General features: G+C 40.2%; 1 protein-coding gene across 1 annotated transcript in view; it reads left to right on the forward strand.

The window, feature by feature from the left end:
* Positions 1 to 23,264, forward strand: part of LOC142487498 (ubiquitin-conjugating enzyme E2 E2) — a 277,270-nt gene that overhangs the window by 57,517 nt on the left and 196,489 nt on the right. The window contains exon 3 of the mRNA XM_075586939.1: positions 293 to 343. Coding sequence (XP_075443054.1) covers positions 293 to 343 — 51 coding nt within the window. The remainder of the gene's footprint in view (positions 1 to 292; positions 344 to 23,264) is intronic.

Below are 23,264 nucleotides of genomic sequence, written 5' to 3' on the forward strand. Positions count from 1 at the left end.
GATGAAGAACCGTCATTATACCATTCTTGGGTCTTAATTTGGCTTTTGGCACATTATTATTATTTCCTAGTCTATTCTTATTTCTCATGTTTCACTTTATTTTAGTTCCTAGCAGCCGCTTCACAGAAGCTCTTTTTCTCTATCGTTTAAAAATAAAAGAATAAAAGTATTGCTTATTTCTACATGTGTAACCGATCCCATATCGATTATTTAGTGTCCGGTCAAGGATTTTCCTTTTTTCGAAAAATACATGGCATGGAAAAGAAACATTCCTTTTTTTTTTTCTTTCCAGAATTCAGAAGGAACTTGCAGAAATAACACTGGATCCTCCTCCAAACTGCAGGTAAGTCATTACCACTTATAATTGTCACAAATAGAGGAATGGTAAAAGTATTTGAAACTGTCACATCATGTGACAATGATAACGGAATGTGATGGAGATGTGCTTCTGATATTTCGGGCTGGTATAAAGTAATCCGCATTCCTGGCATCACAACCACTTGAGAGATCTAATGTAACCCACGGTACGTCACGTTGTTGTTTATATTTAATGTATTTGTTGACACCTTGTACCAAAGTTTTGGTGCCAATCTATTTGTTGCCAGGTATATTGATTGATAACTTTACCAGTCAGTTTAACTCTTCTGCCCTTTTTAGTCAATTTTTAATTCTAAATGCATTTGTTAAAATAAATGATGAAACCTGGTGATGTTGTTGTAGTGTTGTATGGATTATATGTGCATACAGCTCAACCCCCGTTATAACGCGATCCATTACAACGCGAATCCGCTTATAACGCGATGTAAGCGGGGCTCCCAATTTTCATATTTATGATTACTTTACAACACAATTATTGGTATCTTAAATACTTTATTGTACAATGCACACAATTGTACATTATTTCTAACGTGATCCGCTTATAACGCGATGTGATTCTTTGGACCCCAAGCACAGCGCTATAAGGGGGTTGAGCTGTACTTGGAAACCTCTGTATATCCTACGCTAGGTGTAATATGTTAGACCCCTGGGGGTAGGTAGTTTGGAGGGAGAACCGGTTTGCAATTGGTACAAATCTGAAAACTTGAACCATCTCTACAGTGTGACACATGGTGCCTTCTAAACTAACTGTTTGTTTGCAAAGACATTAAGTAGAATATTGACAATTCCTCCTCCATACCGGATACAAATTAATGATATGTTTGTCCCTAATGAAGCACGGGTGTGAAGTAATTAAAAAAATCAGAATGCATTGCCAAAAGCATTGGAAATCAAAGTTCTCCTGCTCAATTTGATCTTGTTTTGACATGTTTCTTGTCGACATCACAATGTATTTAATTCTCTGCATTTACACTTCTTTAACACATTTATTTGATTTACAACAATCTCAGTGCCTTTCATATTTTGTAATATTGGTATTCCATAATAAGGCATGCATTAAATCGTTCATCATATGTTTGTTCTGTGTTGTAATAGAAGTGTAGCAAGATTTATTTTGTGTCAATTATATTGTGCCTTGTCTCTTGAAAAAGCCACTGGCAGCGAGTGAGGAACATGCTTTTATGTGTTGTAGTTGATTCTGCATGGTCTGTAGATAAAGTAATGACACTTACAGAAACACTCTGTTCGAGGAAGTGACCTTTTTAGTAATTGACTCTGATGCATATTTCAGTTTGAGTGGATAAATATTTTGCTCTCCAGATCAAACCTCATTTGAAGGGTGCACAATGTGTCAGTTTTTGTAGGGCTGCCAGTCCATAGTCTTGTAATATCATTTTTTTTGTGTGTTTTGTTTGTAGGCTGTTAATTTGCACCAACAATGTCTGAATACAGGCACAGATCTGCATAAGAGTTAGATGTCAGAATATGTGAAATGTTCTCTTGTGCATCAGTGATAACAATTTTTTTTTAGTTGTGGGATTTAAGGTCACATTGAATAGTGAAGTAATTCACCCATGCTATGGAGAAAAGAAAAACCAGAAGCGCACAACTCTCCTTTTAAGCCAACCATAAACCCAATACTTCCTAGGAGAAATTGCTGTGTATTGCTTTCCAGTAGACGGTTCCCTGAAATAATTGAGCAATGTCTACATCATAAATAAAAGGAATGGAAAGTAGAGCACTGCAGAGGGCTGAAGGCAAAAAAGTAACTATTTATTGGGCATATAAGCCGAATGGACACACACACATGATAAAAAACCCTATTCATTTATATATGGACACCGCAGTATTGGTAGCATCAGCTTGGGGTTCTCCCCCTTTTTTCTCTATATCATAAATACAGATTGTAGCGTCTTCATTTTTTTTCACTTTCATTGGGTTCACCTGTTTGGCCTGGGTCATTAATCTTCCTTATATTCCCAGTGCATCGTCGAGCTAGATAGAAGAAGAGGGCACTTGAAAGTTATGGGAGGTGAAATATAAAACACAAAACAATGTACGGTGGAGCTGCAATGGTCAAGTTACCCATAGTTACCTTCATTTCTATCCCTTGCTGTCCCATCTAGCATTGAACAGGTGGAATAGATTTCTTCACTCTCAGTATAGGTCATGCAAACAGCAGAGCTTTAAAGTAAAACCAGTATTTGTAGCCTACTATAAGAAATATGATGGCACCTTTTTAATACTTTTAGTTGATCAAAATTGTCATCAGATGCTTTGCAGTAATGCCAAATGTAAAAACTGGCAGCTACTTTTTTCTTTTTGGTCCTTAATTTCAGGTCCAGGGAACCCCAGCTTCTAGATATACTTAACTCTGGAGGGGGTTCCGGTATCTCTTTGCCGTTTTAAGCACCCACGTCACATGGGATAATAGAAAGCCACATTGGGTGACGTCACAGCTTCCCATTGGCCCGCAGGGGGCGGGAGCTTTGAAAAGTGGCCATAATGTGAACCTCAAGATGTGAGCCAGAGTGGCTAATGACGCCCACTACGGAGGTCTGTATCTGCGGAAGCAGGGTGTCTCTGGTGTTGAAATTAATGGAGTTGAGTGCCGGACACACCCTGCTTTAATTCAGAATTAATTTTTTTTTTAAAAAGACCTGGATTGCTGTTGTAAGATGTTCTTTGTAAAAAACAAGGTTACAGTATTAACCTTATAGCGGGGATATTTCATAATTTAAATGCTTTGTTTAATCCCCGTATGCTCGTTTTAATAGTAATACTTTAAACAATAATGCCATCAATATTATAACACTACGGTCTAGACTCCCTTAGCTCTGTTCAATCACATATTTTGCATGTTCAAACACTAAATGCAACTTGCATGTGTCTGAAAGAAGTGCGTGTGCTTGTGTATTTTCCTCAAAAGCAAGAAGGGGTGCAACATATCATGAAATCTTTTATATCAATAATTAAAAAGCAAAATGTAATGCTCTCTCAAAATAGATTTAAAAAAATACGAAATTGCCTGGTAAAATGGACTGCTGGTTTTCAAACTCGATTGAGGGATCAGTCTCTATATATGTATTTATCTTTATATACTATACTTTTACTCCAGTTCAACAACTTAATCATGTTGATAGACCGTTTAACTAATTAACAAAAAAACATTCTTAAATGAGCAATCCAGCCTAAAGTGTGTGTGTTTGTGTGTGTATACACAGATCGAAACTGGAGCTCTCTCCAGAGCTGAACCACACTTTTTTTTCTTTCCTTTTTTTTCCAGCTACAGGGACCTCTTCCGGTTCCTGAGATAATAGGGAAGTTACTGGTATTACTTACTGGTTTTTAAAGGGGAAATAATTGGCCATCCAGTAGGAAGCCACAACCGATGTTGCAGCTTCTTACTTGCCATTGATTTGGCAGCGATTGTTTCCCCTGAGGGAGACCTTAACCTGGTAACTTCACCTGTAAGAATCTCGGGAGCCAAGGGACCCCATAGTTAAAAAAGGTGGTGTTTGACTCAGAGGGGACCCCCAGGCTCCCACTCTGTCAAAAAAATAACTAAAATGGGGACTAAAAAAAACAGGAGGAAGAGGGAACTGCTCTTTTAAATTAAATTAGCAAGAACATAAAGGAAAATGCAAATGTGTTGTGTTGCAGGTGCATTGCAGAAGCCTTTGATCAATCCCTGGGCCAGTTGCTGAACCAGGTGCCGTCAAGTGTACTAAAATAAGCATCTGAAGTAACGAATGAGTTGTTTGGAAAGCCAAAGTGCCACAGGCTTGCTTAATTGTCAAAGTTGACACATTTAGTAATAAAAGTAATAGTTATAGTGGTTAAGTGTCAGGAAATAAGACATTTGCTAAATGTTGTGGAAACACTAGTAATAAGCAAACAAACGAGCCTCTTAGTAACCGTCAAACAGCATTGGGGAAATGAATATCCTAAAGTCCTATAGACGAATATGTTACACAATGTGATAATAGAGAGCTGTACGTACAGTATGCATGCCTCTACTTTGTGTGGAATATTTATTCTAATACTTATTTATGCAATCTTAGCTCCCAGCTGACAGAACTATGTTTTATAGTGAGTAGAACTGTATTCAAATATTATATTACCTCAAATGTCTGATTTGGCTGTATAAAGTAGCAGGTGGCTCCCAGTTGGTGCTATCGCCTCTAGTTATTAAGAGACAAGTCACATCTCAGTTTGTTTTCCCTGACTAATACTGTAGAATAAAGCCCATGAAAAGAAGTACAGCTAACGTTTTCTAACAGTTGGATACTAATTTGATTGTAATGTTTAAGTTGGTTATACAAAAAAAGACATTTGACAGGTTTGAAATTCCTTTCTGGTACCTAGATTTGGTGATAACAGATTTCCCATGATCAATAAACGTGATCAATCTGCTTTACATAATAATTTTGGTAAAATTCTAGATTCATATAGCTAACCATACAGTTTACCATGGCCCTCTTCTTCTTAGCCTATTACCTGAGCAGTATGTTGAAATTCATTGGTAATACTTGTAATAGCAAAGGACACTTCCTGCTGTTGTGTAAAATGGTCAGTATGGAAGTAAGGAACAGGAAGCCAGTATGATTAGTGATTCATTTCAATGCACTGCTTTCTCGCTAGTACTTCTAGCATTGTAATTGATATCATAAATCACAGATGGCTGGTTCCTGATGTCTAATGAAGGTTATAAATATGTACGGAACAGGTAAGCACTAAATTTTAGTGCTTGCCATTTTTAAATACATAGTATGAAATAGCTAAATATATGTAACGTGGTTGCAGTAGACAATAGCAGACCTTCCAGTATTACCTGTAGTCTTACAGCTGATATTGTTTCAGTAGTCCAACCTTCAGTCTATTTTATGTCCAGTGACATTTACTTGATACCCACACTGCACAGGTTCACTTCACTTGATTCACATACTGCATAGGAGATGAAACAAAGCTGACAGATGAATTACCTTGATTTTTGTGTCTATGAATACTTTATTATAAATTAAATGCATTTTAAATCCTCTAAAACATCACTTACAACTAAACAGTCTTTTATTTAAGAAATGGTGTCGCTTTTTCATACTGCATCAATCTTGGGTGTCAAGCATATTTTCTTTGCTTACAATGTCCTTAAAATAATTAATATATTTTTGTATTAAGAACAGTATATATTGTTAGATTTGCCAGGGTTAATTCTCAAAGCTCCTGTATGGTTAATCACTAGCAATCATAGACTTGGGCACCTTAACAAGGGTCTTCATACAGTGATGAGGCACAAAAGAAACATGGGCCCTGGCACGCCAGCTTCTCTATTTTGATGTACCAGGTAGATCATGAAGATCCTCATTTTGTAGGGGTTGCTCGGGATGAAACGGCACATCTGTTTATGTCAGCTGGTGAGCTGGTTGCAACCATGTGATTGCCACTGAATTGATCACATGGCGAAAGTCCAGTGTCGATATGGTGTTGCCTGGCTTAAAAGGTTAATAAAACTTTATTTGGGTCTTCAGAACGAAGAAGCTATTTTAAAGGGTTTATAATAAATGCACAATCTGCTGCCAAGTTAAGGCTATGTTTAAACATCTTTGTTACATTTAATATGTATGCAGCACAGTGAGCGTTAATTTGTGTAGTACACATTATTGTAATAATCTTTCAAAGGTGAAACAAATCATCAGAGGAATGCCTCAATTATTTTGATCATAGTTATTATTGCACTGCTTTAGTGCTTTCTACTTTTCAATAGCAATTCAGAGTGTTGTTAAAGGGAAATCTGAGGTGGTTTTTTTTAACTCCTGTTTATTAATAGCTTTATCACACTAATGGAAAGTACATTTCCAAAAATCCTAGAAGAATGAACACATTGAATTATGCTTCATACACTATCTAGTAAGGAGATCTTTATGCTTTATGGCCAGCAATTTATTAGACTATTTTTCTTGAAATATCTTTGCTCAGAAGTCTTGAATTGCTTCCTAAAATGAAATTGTTCCTTTCATTTAGCTCTTTCATCTTCTGTAACAGAACATAACCTCTAGCTTCGCACTAGGGATTCTTCGGGTTTCAAGCGCACTGAAATCTGCAAATGAATCATTCAGAACATTCTGTCTCTGGTGAATGCCTTACCCATGGTGATTCTCTGTTTATTTTGATTGTAAATGACAAGTGAACCATTATTGTTTATATATTTTGATAGTGTGCTGGGGGATCTGAGATCAGTTTAAATGCACTGTTTACATTCTGCCATTAGTGTCAACTCCTGTCTTGACTGGCAAGTGTAAAGTACAAGTCTGTGATTTACAAATGTTTGGCCTCATGCCATGTTCATTGCCTCAGATAAGGGCTGACTGAGAGAACAAAAAGGGCACAGGTGGCTGGAATAGAAAATCCTTAAGTGATCATAAGTGGTCAAGCTTCAAAGCATACTTGTTTTATAAGCAAAAACGATAAAATGATTGTGGTCCTATTTTTAGTCTGATGCAATTTAAATGTCCACAGAAGAATGTTTGTATTATTTCGAAAATAAAAGTATTTCGACTTCACGCGTCCCAGATGTGGAGCTGGTTTCTCATGCTGTGTTCTGGAGAATAGCATTGGAATCCGATGGTTGAAAGGTACAGGCTCTCCCAGATTTAGCATTGACCTAATCCAAACTTGAGTGAAAAAGATGGCACTTATTTCCAAAACAAATCTCATCATTTACTTCTAAACAATTTAGAAGTTTAAGGATTGCCACCGTATAAGGGAGACTCTATAGTTCCTCTCCCTTTCCCAGAACCCCCGTGTAACAACATGCTGTTGATTTGGCTTTCCCTCTGAAAGGAGGACAGTGACTTAATTGGACTGTAATTTTAGCTTCATGTGATTTTATTCTGCCATTTTGTTCAATCGCAGTCAATCGAGATTTAAGGGTAAATTTCTGCCACTTAAAAAGATTCAAGGAAGTTTAGTAGGGGCCTGCCTACAGCAATGTGAAGGGATAACCTTGAACAAGATGAGGAAAACGTTTTTATTTTTAAGCAACGGAGGACGTGCTATCTTTTATCTGTAGCTTTATTATTTGTGCTAAAAGGAGGTCCTTCCTCACAGGTTGGGTTAAAGCAAATGTCATGTTTTTTTGGAGGCCAGCAAAATATTACTTGGAGTTTATGGGAGAAACGTGTTGCGATTTATGTTACTCTATTGGAGTGCAAGATTTGTCCAGGTTTAATTCCGGCTACACGTGTGCATGTGTCACAAATGACGGACCAATACTATAATTTTAAAAGTTTGCATAAAAGTAAATTCTGTGAATTCAAAGAAAAATATCATCCACCATTTACTTGAGCAAAATATCATAGTAGTTACATAGTAGATGAGGTTGAAAAAAGACGTACGTCCATCAAGTTCAACCTACACTGGCGACACAGTTTATTGCACTGCGGCCAGATCCGCAAGCCGGGAGATTTCCCGGCTTGCTAGTGGCCGCCCCTCGGCGTGCCGCGCGTCACCAACGCGCGGTCACGCGTCATCGGGAGCGTGCGCCCCCTGCACGCGCGTCCAGGGCTCCCCGAGGGAGCCCTGGTGTCCCGCGATGTGGGGGACGGCGGCAGGGGGTTCCGGGGGACCCGGCGGACCTGGCAGCGGGAGGGAGAGCGCCCCGATCGGAGGGCGCTCTTCCGCTGCTTCGGCGCGCGCCCGTCACCCTCCGGCGCGCGCCAGGCTACTGCTGCGGCCGAGAACGGGCAAATGCTCGAATAAACTCGGCCGCAGCAGTATGCTAAATTTAGACAACAGATACTTTATGCTTTATCTATACTTATTGATCCAGAGGAAGGCAAACAAAACACCTCATTAAGGGGAAAATAAATTCCTTCATGACTTCAAGAATTGGCAATCGGATTAATCCCTGGATCAACATTCTTCCCATGTATACTTATTTGGTATATCCCTGTATACATTTCCTTTCTAAAAAGATGTCCAACCTTTTTTTGAACAAATTTATTGTATCTGCCATCACAGTCTCCATGGGTAATGAATTCCACATTTTAATTGCCCTTACTGTAAAGAACCCTTTCCTTTGTTGCTGGTGAAATCTCCTTTCCTCCAACCTTAAGGGATGGCCCCAAGTCATTTGTACTGCCCTTGGGATGAATAGTTCATTTGAAAGCTCCTTGTACTGTCCCCGAATATATTTGTATATAGTTATCATATCCTCTCTTAGACGCCTCTTTTCTAATGTAAATAAATCTAATTTAGCTAGCTTCTCCTCATAAGTTAGATTGCCCACCCCCTTTATTAATTTGGTGGCTCTTCTCTGCACTCTCTCTCTAGTTCCAGAATGTATTTTCTAAGGAGTGGTGCCCAAAATTGTACTCCATACTCAAGGTGTGGTCTTACTAATGCTTTGTAAAGGGGCATAATTATGTTTACTTCCCTTCCATCCATTGCCCGTTTAATGCAAGATAATATCTTGTTTGCCTTTGCAGCTACTGCATGACTTCGAGCACTATTGCTAAGCTTGCTGTCTACAAGCACTCCTAAATCCTTCTCCATCAAGGATTCTCCCAATTTATCCCCATTTAATTAGTAAATCGCCTGTTTATTCTTGCTTCCCAAATGCATAACCTTACATTTATCTGTATTAAACCTCCATCCGCCATTTACCTGCCCACGTTTCCAGTCTCTCCAAGTCCTTCTGGAGAGAAATTACATCCAGCTCTGATTCTACTACCTTACACAATTTAGTATCATCAGCAAAGATGGAGACTTTGCTCTCTGCCAACCTCAAGGTCATTAATAAACAAGTTAAACAGCAGGGGTCCCAGTACCGATCCCTGAGGTACTCCACTCGCTACTTTAGCCCAACCTGAAAAAGTTCAATTTATGACAACCCTCTGTTGTCTGTCCTTCAACCAGTTTTCAATCCAGGTGCATATATTATTACTGGGTCCAATTTGCTTTATTTTGTACACTAACCTCTTGCGTGGAACCGCATCAAAAGCCTTTGCAAAATCTAAGTAGACCACATCAACTGCATTACCCGGGTCTAAATTCCTACTTTCCTCCTCAAAGAAACAAATAAGGTTAGTTTGGCATGATCTAGCCTTCATAAATCCATGCCGACTATTACTAATGATTTTGTTTTCCATTAGGTATTCCTGAATATCAACTAGACCATCATAGCTACCACAAACTTGTTTATAAAAAAACCGTATGAGACAGCCAGGATTTTTAGAAGCCAAAGTGTATGAAATGTGGGGGTAGTTGGTGGGGTACTTGCCTGGAGGCAGCTCTGTGTGTCAGTGTATCTGTGAAATGGACACACACATACCCCGCCCCACCCCGTTACGCAAGTGTGCTGTAAAGACAGAAATTAGAGCGGGGTGGGTGTAATCATAGCCCCCACTTCCAGAAGTTTCCAATCATACATTTCCATTTGTGTTATGAGAGGTTTTTTTTAACATTGTCCTGCATCCTTCACATGATTGCTACTCTGTGTATTCCTTTTGATTCAGTGGAAACTGGTAAACTCATAGAGGTCTATGTATCAAAGCATTTTGCCATTCTGTTGATACAAAGAGGACAAACTGCATAGTTCATCAGTATAGGAACGTATTTTGTGCCTATTTTGCTCACTGAGCATCAGCTTAAAATTTGTGTAATGGTTCTAAAAAGCGCAAAGGAGTTTCGGTAGCACACACTGTATATACATATATAATGTGAAAGCTCTCCCTGTGAGACTCAAATTCGGAAATCTGATTTGACTACTTAGCTGAAACTTGCGTTTTCGTTTCTATAAACTGTTTTTTATTGTCATTGTTATATACCACCTTTTTCTTTCTTTCCTTTTACCTTTGGGAACGATTATCACAACAATTGTAATTTTTTATTGTTACTTAATGGACTGTGAATTGAAAAATTAGTAAAACATATACAGTATGTATAAAGTGAAAGGGAGTCCACTGAATAAATAGGAACTGCAGGATGTTAATTGCCACGTATGGAAGGAGTGTCAGCTGCAGTGCTTAGCTGCACTTGTGTACACATGAGCAGGGTTCAATGAATAATAAGTAAATCAGGAATCACATGCCAAGGAGCATTAGGCTTTGTGTCTAATGCATGTATAAGAAATTATTGCAAAGCTTTTACATCCCTTACTTGACTGACATCTTTGTTGTAGTTTTTTGTCCCCAAGGACTGAAATCTGTGAGATCTCGTGTTTCTGGACCAAAATGTAACATTGATGGGGAAATACTGATTTCTAGAATTGACAATCCATTAAAGGCTTCGAGACGTGATGCTAAAAATCACTTAGTTGACATGTCTGCTGAAAGCTTCGTTGTGTCATTTTACCTGCATTAACTGCAACTGTATATATAAACATGGGATCGAAAAGGGGAGAAAATATACTTCTAGATTGTAAGCTCTTTGGGGCAGGGACCTCCTCCCTATTGTCTCAGTTTGTGTGTGTGTGTGTATAACTCTTTTGTTATACAATGCTGTGTTCCCTTCCACATTGTACTACACTGTGGAATATGTTTACCCCGTACAATAAAATATAATAATCACCTCTTCAATCCTCCTAATAAACAGTTATATAAATTGTTATAAGCCGAGTTCAATACATTATAACATTATTAAAGTATGAGATTGTTCGTAACTATAAACAGCCACTCTGCATACTATATGATATATATACCTTTCCTATAAAATATATCTTTAAACAACATATAGTTCACACCATTAGAAAAATATATTGAAGTAATTTGAAGACATTAGCATACAACTTGAGAGATATAGAGACACTTGAACCCTCTTTTCTTTATAATGATCTCACTTCTATCAATGTGTGGGTAAAAGTGAAGCATGCACACCAGGTAAAGACAAGTGGGTTACTTAAAACAGTAGGGTCCCTGCTAGGTTTCTTTCTGTTTTTTTAAAGCTTATCTGATGAGCTGATTTTGTTCCCCGAGCCAGACTTTGTGCCCTGTGGACACAAAATGGCTGCAGGGTAACTGCTTCAGCGGCCAATAGAAAACTGGCAACAACTTAAACGAAAAAATGACAGATATCTCAAAATCCCATTAATGTCAATGTAAGCTTCTCTGATTGGCACAATCATAGCCTATCGGGACACTAATGAATAACCCCCATAGAATACAAGAGACATTTGGGCACCAGGATCATGGGTTTGCTGCAGCAGTATTCACATGGCCTTGTCCTCTCCCCCAGCTTCCCAGATTGGAAGAGGAAACGCTTCTCTTCTGTCTAGATCACCTACACTGCAGCAATCAATCCTGATGACATACAGCCAACATCTGTAGGGTCACCAGCCTGCGACTTGTGGCAGAAACAAAATGGCTACCAGCTTTTAGACACTGTATTGCTTGTTGTCCTCAAAACATCTTTTAAGTAGAAAAACCAGGTATTTGCTAACTCGGTACAACTTTCCATGTAGTTTGAAACGAAGAACTCTTCAAATCTTTTTTTGCCTTCAGTTTGTACAGCGTGTAAATACTATTTCATTACACAGTTACTGTGGACATTGGTTACAGCAAATCTATCCCAGCTCTACATAGCAATGTCTTAGGTGTAGCGCAGTTTCCCCCACCCTATGGGAGATATGGTGGCTACTGAGTGTGGTGCTTTATCTGTGACTCACAGGAGGTCTGAACCTCCGCTACTGGGAGCCTGGGTTGTACCTGGATCATCTGGTGACAGCGCCTCCACCTGTGAGGGATCCTGACAGCATCGGATAACCCCTTCACAGGACCCATGTAATAAGTACACACAGAGTATGTAATGACAGGTTTACTGACATGCAAATGATACCACAATACGTATACCTAGGCCTCGCATGGCCTTACCCACACGCCTATATACCACTGTCCATCCACTTAGTCCACACCCCGGTGAGTGTGTCCCCCAAAGTACAGAGGTGCACTGGGCACCTACCCAACCTGGTGTCCACAGTAGCCAACCCACCCGGAAGTGTGTGACAGCGCTGCCCACTGTTATAGTTGGTACACTTTGTAGGTGGTGGTATACCTGCCGGGTGCTCCAACACCCGGTAGTGCCAATGGAAGACAGGGGTCCATCTGGTCCAACGCATCGCCATCAGCGATGAGTCCACCTCCACGTGGGGTAATATCCAGCTGGAGGGTCCCACCGTGAAGTTGTGGCCGTGGTCTTGTCCCAGACCATAAGCCGCAAGTGCTGTGTGGTGTCCTCTGCTTTGTCCCTGACACTCATCAGCTAATGGGGCAGTATCCCTGTCTAAGGGGCCTGTCCCTGTAGCAGCCACAACCTACAGGGGAGTCGGGGCCTAGCTGGGGTCTCTGGCCTAGTGCAGGTGCCTACTGACACCCTGCACCTACACCCTCACTCTTCTGTGTCCCAGCTCCGACTGGCGTGCTCCTCAGGACGCCAAATGTAACAATCTCCTGCTCTCGTGAACCTAGCCTTCCCATAGGCTCTGATGCAGCACATGTCTCCCAGCCCCCTGGGGCTTCTGGGGATTGTAGTTCCCCTGCGGAGTAATTTCTGTAATGGCTGCCACTCCATTAATGCTACTGCGCATGCGCTGGGTGCCACGTGCGCCAACCCCAACATGGTGGCCCCCACTGTCAGGTGCGGTGTGGACCTCCCAGCGACCCGCTCGCCATCCTGACTGCCGTAGCTACCCCCGCAGCCACCGGCAGTCACCGGGTGCCTCCGCGCCCCTCTGCCGCTCCATCGGAGCTAAGGGGCCATAAGGGGAAGTCCAGAGGGGGACCCAGGCTATATAGTTAAAGGCTGATCTTTTTCGTTCAATTATAAAAATACTTCAATAGTATGCATAAAGATCTTTATTATCCTTTTTGTTTTTTATACTTCATATCTGCTGATTTATTTCAAGTCAAGCTTACGAAGTATACTAGTGCACCATTATGTTTACCACAATGTGTTCCCATTTCAAGGAAATAAATACAATACATGATTTGTTTGTTCATTTATGGCTTAGAATGTACCTTCTATCCTGTTGTGTGTTATGATTTTGTTTTGTACACCCTATAACTCATTGGTAAAAACTGTCATGTAATTAACAGACATTGGTTCCCTAACTGTATTATTATGGAAAGCTGATTCTTAAATTGTTTTAGCTACACAATGCAAATATCATGCTTGAAGTGGCAGACTGCCAAAGTTCCTCTTGCTACTGAAGCAGAATATTTACCTAGTGATAGAACAGCACTTCAATTAGGAAACCTACTGTGATGATTTTATAAATAGAGCCTGAAAAAGCCAATGTTCTCATTGGTCTTGGAGAGTAGTATCATTACTGTATTACACCATATGTTTACTCTTATTAAGCTGCAAGGAACACTATTAAAAAAATGTTGGTGGGTAATGCATGTGGGGATTTTCATAAAGTAAATTTGATATTTTTAACACCTATAAATACATTCACCGACGATGTTCAAGAACAATACCTTCACTGTGCTTCAATGTAGCATTCACTATCCTAGATACACTAAAGTTTTTAAATCGTTGATAATCTGCAATATGAGAAACCGTAACGCTGAATATTTATTTATGATTTAATGCTGTGTTGGCTAAGAATTTTCGATATGCCCGATAACGGTACACTAATTTCATTTGCATATGGCGTTTTGTTATTTCAGGAGAACCGTGATGGTCACTATCGCAATTGCCTAAATAAGGCCAAAAATCCACATGCACGTGTCACTTTTTTCCTATTGTAGGGTTATGGAATATTATGTACAGTATTCCAAAACCCTATGGTAGAAAATAAACGAACCTCTTTGATACACAAGGCTTCCAATGCATTGCAACCCATGAGTAGCTGGCCTCTAAGGCAGGGGTTCTCAACTCCAGTCCTCAAGACCCCCCCTTCTCTCTCCCCCCCCCCCCCCAACAGGTCAGGTTTTCAGGCTATCCCTGCTTCAGCACAGGTGGCTCAATCAATCATCAGTGGCTCAGTGGAAGACTGGAGTTGAGAACCCTTGCACTAAGGTCTCCATATATTCCAAACACTAAAATAACTACCTCCAGCCCCTGTCCTCCTCTTGCGTACCATAAAGCCTTTCTAACCCCTATGGCAAACAAGGGGTTAACCCTCCCATGGAGGCCTAACCATCTACTCCAGGGCACCTACTCCCACCTCAACACACCTAACAAACCCTATATATATACTGTAAGAATGACTTGCAGTTGGTTTAGCCAAAGTTGGCACTCAAGGGATGAATGGTGGAAAAGCGGACACTTTTTAAAATGTCCTTTAAAATCTTCAGGGTCGATATCCCCCTGGTACTCAATGGATTAATGTTTTATTTATGTATATATAATGACCCGTAGCCATATTAGCCAGCACTACATCAGGCCAGCTAGCCTGGGATAGTGATAAAAGTTGGCAATAATTTTTGGCGGTAACCCGATATCACCAAGTATCAGAGTTTAGTGAATAATATGTGAATAAGTAATTTAATGTTAATCACTTGTTTACCTATGCAACCATAAAACTGTTGGCGACATATGGCTATGGTAAAAAGCCTCCTTTTTATAAATGTCAATTTGAAAGATTTAATTGGCATCAGACAACCATAACACCAATTTCTTTATCAACCTTTTGTGAATCTTGACAACTGAATTACAGTGAAGTCGTTTTTCCAGACATAATATACCACACTCTGGTCTCATTTAGGGTGTGGGAGATTTGTGGCATATATATAGCCATAGTAATATGTATAATATATATATATATATATATATATATATATATATATATATATATATATAATACTATGGCATGATAGTGGCTGAGGTTGGAGAACGATGTTCATCCATATCAACCATGCTCAATTCTAAATCCTAGTATAATACTCATAGCCTGTTTTATATTTAGATAGCCATTTCCAATATGGGCAAATTAGTCCAAGCATATAGACCCTTTTTTTTTAAGCAGATTAAACATTGGACAAGAAGAATAGTGTTGGGTTATGATCTCGTAGAGTTCAAATTATTCCCCTATGTCTCAAGTAAGGCTGCGTCCACGCTGCCACTTCAGTGTTTTGACCACGCCCCCCTCCTCTCAAGCGTGCTCAGCGGCACGGGGGACGCAGCCTAACCTATGCCTCATACCCAAAAGCCATTGACATTTGAAGCATGGCACATATAGTATGTGTTTTTAAAGAGGCAATCCAGGGTGGCGCGCGCGTGTGTGTGTGTGTGTGTGTGTGTGTGTGTGTGTGTGTGTGTGTGTGTGTGTGTGTGTGTGTGTGTGTGTGTGTGTGTGTGTATATATATATCTATAAGTTATGGTGGGTGAAAAAACAACAACAAAAACTCCACAGTTGGCATATTGCCAATAATGAATATCACTTGAGAGCACATTCACATATCTTAGACAGGTCTGCAACCCTGCCTTTCAACCATTATCACCTAGCATACAATGCTCCCACCTCAGCAAGGGATTCTGGGAAATGACATGCAAATGAGCACACAATGTGTCACCTTTTGCCTGTGCTTAAAAGCTGTGTGAACGGCGATGCATTTGCTTAAATGGGCTCCATGTGAATGGATATTCCAGGCAAAAGGTGACACATTGTGTGCTCATTTGCATGTCATTTCCCAGAATCCCTTGCTGCAGTGGGAGCACTGTATGCTAAGTGATAATGGTTGAAAGGCAGGGTTGCAGACCTGTCTAAGACATGTGAATGTGCTCACATGTGATATTCTTTATTGGATATATATTTGTGTGTGTGTGTGTGTGTGTGTGTTTTTTTTAAGGGTTGAAGCAGGGGGTCTCCGCAGCTGAATCCCCTGCTCCGGAGATACTTACCTGCTAATTAGGTGCCGGTACCTGCTCTCCTCTGTTACCAAAGTTCACAATATGTTGGCTTTTCAGTATTTTCCTGCCCTACGGCTTCCTATTGGCCCATGTGATGCGGGAGCTTTAAACTTTAAAGCCCTGCTTGCTGAGACGGAGCAGCTACCGACACCTACTTCAGAGGTAAGTATGTCCAGAAGTAGGAGATCCCCTGAGCTGAAATGAACGGGGTTCAGCTCCAGAGACCCACTGCTTCAATCTTATATTGAACAAATAAATACAATATGTGTATATATATATAATTTGCCAGCTTAGATTACACCTTTTTAAAGGTGGTATTATTTAGGCACTTTTTGATGATCCAAAGAACAATATATCTTTAAGATACTTCACTTCTATAACTTCAGAATAGATCTGACTTGCGGCTATGTTATCTTTATCTTTAAATGGTTTTCTCAGGGAAATAATTTTTACTCTCCCCCCCCAACTTTTACATGAATAATATTATCATGTGATACCATTCTACAGATAGCTGCATTACTGCGTATGAGATTCATTTAGACATTTATATGTGCTTTGCAAAACAAACATTAAATAAAAACATATTAAATATATTGTTGGGGCTTCAGTAAAAGAGTTCATATACTGTATATTTTGTACAAGAGTTTGTAGAATAAGGGTCATAAATTAAGTTTTTTTAAAAATGTCCATTGAGTTGAACTTTTTACTAGTCTAGCTGGGTACTACATATTCTTACTATATTTAATATTAAAGTTGAAAAACGTTATATTTTAGCACCAATGAAAAATAAGGTTGGGGATCCTTGCTTTAGAATGATCTTGTTACGGGGAGGAAATAAATCACTTTTCATAGTCATTAAATTCTTAGCCTTCCCCCCAGGGACTGCAAACTCAGATGCTGGTGTGTAATGTGGACATCTGTTCAGCGGGACCAAGACTGAGGCCATCGGCTTATTTTTCAAAGGACTCCCTTTTGGTTTGTTTTTATTAATAACAATCCACCAACATATTAAACTGCTATTCCCCCTAGTTTGCAAAATTATTGAGAACATGGTTATCATTAGAGGAGATTGTTTCTCATAGCAATACATAAGGTTATAACTGTAAGGAAATATTTATCGACCATTTATTTTATTTGTTTTTTCCCACGCAAACCATTTAAAAAGAATTTGTCGTTACTTAAAAAAAAAAAAAAAACACATGCAGAGATGCATATTGTTCTTATGCATTTTTTGCCGTTGGATAGCTTAGGTCGGACAGAAGATGATTTAGAAGATTGAAGGACGATAGTGTGCAAGTTAATGGCCTCTGCTTACTTTTATTTCTCTTTCAGAGTACCCCTTGTTTTCTTCCTCTAGCCAAGCACTAGAGAACTTCCCCTCATTTAAATAAGTCTGTTAAGCCCAGGTTACTCATTCCCACAGAAACCCTCAGAAAATGTACACAGACAGGATTGCACCATCTCACCTAAAATGAAACACAAGTCTATACAACAATTACCAGTTATCAACAGAACCTCTTCAATAACTACAGTAAACCAGGCTGTGGTAACAGTTTTTATTTATTTTTTGTGAGGAATATTTGGCTTATAGGAATGGTTACAACACTATCAGTGAGTATACAGCGGTATAGTTTTGCAGTATTAGGAACCATTGCCGTTTATCTCTCATTTGTCAGCATGACTGGGCATAGGCTGTAACTTACTCTTGGCTGAATCACAATAGACCATTTTCCTATGCATCACGCACTGTGAAAGTGCATTGGTTAATTGGTTATACATTATTATACTACAGTGTATATTTGTGTTCATGGGTTTTGGCAATTCTTAACATTGTGAGATTTAGTAATGGTAATACAGAAACATATTTTAGTAAAGATGTATCATCTGTAATGTTTCATAAGATAATAGTGTTTGCTTAAAAACTTCAGCTCAACTATTGTTTCCTTTTGAGCTTTAAGAGGGAAAGTAGGCTTCAGATAAACAATAAAATAGGGTTAGACAAGGTCATAAACTGCTAGTAACGCCAGTTAAAATACATTTAATTTATTACATTGCTTAATAGGCAAGAACAAAATGATGTGTTATAATGCTTCTCTTAAAGTAACATTAGATCCTACATTCATTTTAAAGGGCAATAATCAGTTAATCTGTTCAGTATTAAAAGAGTAATAAAGAGACGTGATAAAATTATAGCTGTATAATCTCGGGGATGGCAAAATCCTGTGCGCCTAAAATGTCAGTACTGGCACCTGTGCTGACAATCCTGTCAGTCACTGCCGCTACCGGCAACGGCACTCTTCCTAATGCTTTGCTAGCACAACCGCAAAGCATGATTAGGTGCCGTTAGCACCAGCGGTGACTGACAGGCAAGGTAAAGAGCTATGGCCCATGGAGCTAACTTGTGGCACGGCTGTCTTTGTGTGTGTGTGTGTGTGTGTGTGTGTGTGTGTGTGTGTCAGATACACACTGACACACACAGACATTAAGGCCCCCACTGATACTGTGTCTAAGCTTATTTAGCCTCTCAGAATGACGAGGGGACCCCTGTAGTATTGGGTAGACTTGGGAGTCTGGGCAAATATGCTATGGCAGTCTGTGTGCAGCTGCAGGGAGTTAACATGCTCTTCCTCTATTAGTTTATTCATGTGCCTATTTGAGTCAGTTTGCTGTGTATCACTATATGTACCTGTATGTATATAAACAAAGAAAGAAAACGCACAACCCATAGTGTTAATTTGTATAAATGTATATGGTTATTAAGAATGCAAATTGAGCACTTATAACAATAAAATGGAAAACGAGCAGTGCCGATGTATAGTCACCAGCCAACTTTTGTAGGAGAAAATCTGAGCTCTGTAGTAGTTTCCACCAGCCTTGTTCAACAATCAACCAGGATGGATGGTCCACAGCAGATAAGATGGAAAAAACAGTCCTTAAGGAGGTTTTATCCACTACACAGGTTGCTGTATATTCAGCTCCCACCAAACCGCTAAGAATAGGTGCTGACTGCGGTCCATTGGTGAAGGCCAAAAGAAGAGGTTAGAGAGAGGAAGCGGGAATCACAAAGGAGGTCATCAATATGGCAGTTGAAGTCCCAGAGGAGAAGAGCAATGATTCTAAAGTCGGAGAAAGACAGAAGGGGATGGGTAGAGGTAGGGGAGCGATAGATTACCGCTACGTTGAGAGGGAGAAGAGAAAAAAGCGTTGAGCCTCAAAGGAAGAGAAAGAGGGAGGGGGATGAAGGGTACATTAGTGGCAAATTGGCAAACTGTGATCGGGGCGCGTAGTGTGGGAGAAAGAAAGGCCACCATAACAGAGAGCAGCTTCCAGTGCAGAGTCAGACTGAGTGAGCCAAGTCTGTTATAGCAAATAAGTCATGTACAGAGAGGAACTTGTTAGAGAGTAAGTGAGGATTTCAAAGGGTGCAGGAGAAAGGGAGAGGTTAATGGGATGGGTGTTGGGATAGAGCGGTTTTCACCATGATGAGGTAAAGTTGAATGTGGCAGGCAAGGATGTAGTGGAATTGACTTGTATAGCTGAATGCTTTAAAGGTCCACTTAGTTTCTAACTCTGGCGTTCATGATAAAGGAACACACACAAATCAAAACTTTAAAATGAACCTTGCAGAAAATCCCCAGTGCGTTGATTCAAAAAGAACCCTAAGCCAATCTATGTGAGATGCTTTACATTAAAAAATATAATAATCAAAGCTGTTAAGTATAGCCTTTTAAATGGGCTCATAAGCGGGACTGCTGGGTTTTTGTTCCTCTATTTAGTTCATTAGGGAACTTTAGACACAAAGGTACAGCTGTGAATTTAGTTTTAAATGGAGTTGTGACACTTCCATGAATAAAGGGGACAATTGCAGTAAAACCGCAAATTGTCATGAGCAATGCAAGACTTCTTCACTAGAGAACAGCAATATTTTTAAGTCTGTCCTTCCTTTTTTTTTTTTTTTGGTCATTATGGTTTCCTTCCCCTGCTCCTTTCCCTTATAGTTACTGGTGCTTGTTAGATTAATGCCACATTTACAAAGCGGTGCTATGCCAAAATACATTTTCTAGACACCAGAAGACACCCTACGGCTCATACACTGAATAAGCAGCAAGGTGCCTTCTGTTCTCTTATGGTATAGCATAATTCAGTATATATGGGCCCAAATCCCCTTGGGGTCTCATGCAACTGGTTGGATAACTATTCAGTGAAGCATTAAATCACGACTGAGTAGTTATAGACTCATAGGGGAGTAATAAAATACATATTTTTTTAGCACTACATCAGATATTGTGCCTCAACAATTCTGTAACTTCTGCTATTATTTTATAAAAACATCTACTGTAGGTGTAGTTTGGTTCTGGAGAAGTGTTTAGCATGCTGTGAATGGAACAACAATGGAGGGGGATTTGCTTCAGTGAAGCTTTCAGAAACTCCTCTTGCTAGCAAAGTATTTTATTCTGCTGTATTTGTTCCTGAGCACCCTACTGCTATATTTCTTGCTAAAAAATACAAAACATTATTCTGCAACTTCCTGGTATTATTTTATTAAATCATCTAGGTGTATTTTGGTTCTGGGGAAGAGTTTTGCATGTTGTGAAAAGATTTAATGGACAGAAATAGGAATTGTTCTTAGATTTAGTTGAACAGAAGTTTGAAACTTTATAAGTCTTTTTCTCACAAATGCAACAGAGATCTACAGCGATTCCTGCTGCTCCATTTAACCTGGGAACAGTTTGTATTGTTCATAGATCAAGTATCACAACCAACAAAACTACAAATCCTACTACAAACATTATGGGTGAGTTAAATGCAAGCCAAATTATATTTACTATATTTCAAAGGTGTTCTTGGTGATTTTTTCTCGCAAGTTTTGTTCCCACTGCATTATATACAAACATGGGTATTAGGGAAGCTGTATAGATGAATGGAATAGTGTAGGGGAATTTGCTTCACAATTAAAGCAGTTCAGTGAAGCTTTCGGAAACTCTTCTTCCTAACAAAATATTTGATTCTGCTTAATTTCTTTCCTGCGAACCCACCCTAATGCTATATTTCCTGCTCAATAAAACCATTGTGTTAATAGCTGATGACTTTTATCAGTTCTGATGTGTCCCTCTTTGCAGAGGAGGGACTCTTCTAAACCAAGGGTGCGCAAACTGGGGGCGCGAGATTTTTCTGGGGGGCCTGGGCGGTTGCAGTGACCCCGCGCTCTTACCCAAGGCATCCAAATTAAATGCCGGGGGATCGCGTGAGGCCTCTGGAACCACAACTTACTTTGCTTCAGCCGGCGTTTGGAAGCATCTCCATGGCAACACGGCATCAAATGACGCTGCGGGGTCATGCGGCGTGACATCACACACACGTTGCCATAGCAACCCCACACGTCATTTGACGCCGCACTGAGCGTATGGCAAATGGGGGGGGGGGCGCGAGCACTGGGGGACAAGTGGCAGGGGTGCGCAGGAGCAAAAGTTTGCGCACCCCTGTTCTAAACTAATGTTTAGGATATGTGTGACACAATTGGGCATCTAGCTGTAGCCACCCTGCTGCTGCCATTTAGCCGACACGGACATCTCACCGCAGCCATTTAGCCGCTGCTAAGGTAAGTGCACAGGTTTTATTAGTATTGAGGGTTACATGTAAAGAGTTAATGTCTTATGGTAAGGGGATAAGAATAGGGGCTTACCTTTACGGCAAAATGACCGTCGGCTAAATATCCCAGCGGCTAAATGGCGGCAGCGTGATGGCTGCGGCGTGATGCCGGCGGCTAGATGTGCTAGACCGATGGGTGACATGTTTGTTAATTGTTAGGACTATGTTTAGTACTACCCTTTGCTCATATGTGATTGGCACCCTTTTCTATAAAATGGCCTACGTTTTCTTATTGGATAAATCCCTTTTAGAAACTCAAACTACTTCATCTATGTAAAAAAGAAAATCATTTTTAACATAGTGGTTTGCAGAAGTATTCACCCCCTACCAATAATGTGACATGTTGAAATGTACTGGGTGCATAAGGCTACGCTTATAGTGACGGCGACGTCAGGCTATGGTCGCTGGAAAAATCAAAATTAGATGACTTCCAGCGATCGCGACTAAGCCGTCGCTCCGCGCTTACTATAAGCGCACGCGACGGCCACAATGCATTTGTTTTGACGTCGCTGTCGCCGGCACTATAAGCGCAGCCTAAGTATTCAGCTCCATAAGTCGGTATTTGGTAGAAACACCTTTTGCAGCAATTTCTGCAGTAGGATGGTGGCATTTTTGCCCATTCTTCACGGGAAAATTGATCCAATTCTGATCCTACTTTGTTGTGGATCGTCGATGGACTGCAATCTTAAAGTCTCGTCATAAATGTTCAATTGGATTCAAGTCAGGACGGGCCACTGAAGAACATCAACGTTCTTCTTGTTCAACCACACCAGTGTGGCTTTGGCTTTGTGCTTTGGGTCATTGTTCTGCTGAAATGTGAATTTCCTCCCTAATGTCAGAGTCAAGGCTGACTGAAACAAATTTTCCTCAAGGATTCGCATGTACTTTGTCATTTATTCTCCCATCCTATCCTGACAAACTTCCCAGTCCTCCTGAAGATAAGCATCCCCATAACATGATGTTGCCACCACCATGCTTGACAGTTGGGGTGACGTGCAGTGTTGGGATTGCACCAGATGTAATGCTTCAAATTTAGACCAAAAAGTAAAATGTTTGTCTCATCTGACCAGAAACCCCTTTTCCACATCTGTAGTATCATCTATATACTTTTCCACAAACTATACGTGATTTTAAGATGAGTGTTTTTGAGTAATGGCTTCTTTCTAGTTACCCGTCCAAACAGGCCAGCTTTCTGTAGGGACTGGCTTATTCTTGATGTGTGATCACTGACTCCCATCTCAGACACAGGACTTTGCAGATCTCTCAAGGTCATTGTTGGCTTCGAGTGACATCCCAAACCAGTTGCCAGCTTGCCCGGCTGCTCCGTTTCGGAGGGCCACCTGATCTAGGTAATGTCTGGATGATACGCTGCATCTTCCACTTCTTA

The sequence above is a fragment of the Ascaphus truei genome, chromosome 2 (assembly GCF_040206685.1).
Source record: "Ascaphus truei isolate aAscTru1 chromosome 2, aAscTru1.hap1, whole genome shotgun sequence".
Classification (NCBI taxonomy): Eukaryota; Metazoa; Chordata; class Amphibia; order Anura; family Ascaphidae; genus Ascaphus; species Ascaphus truei.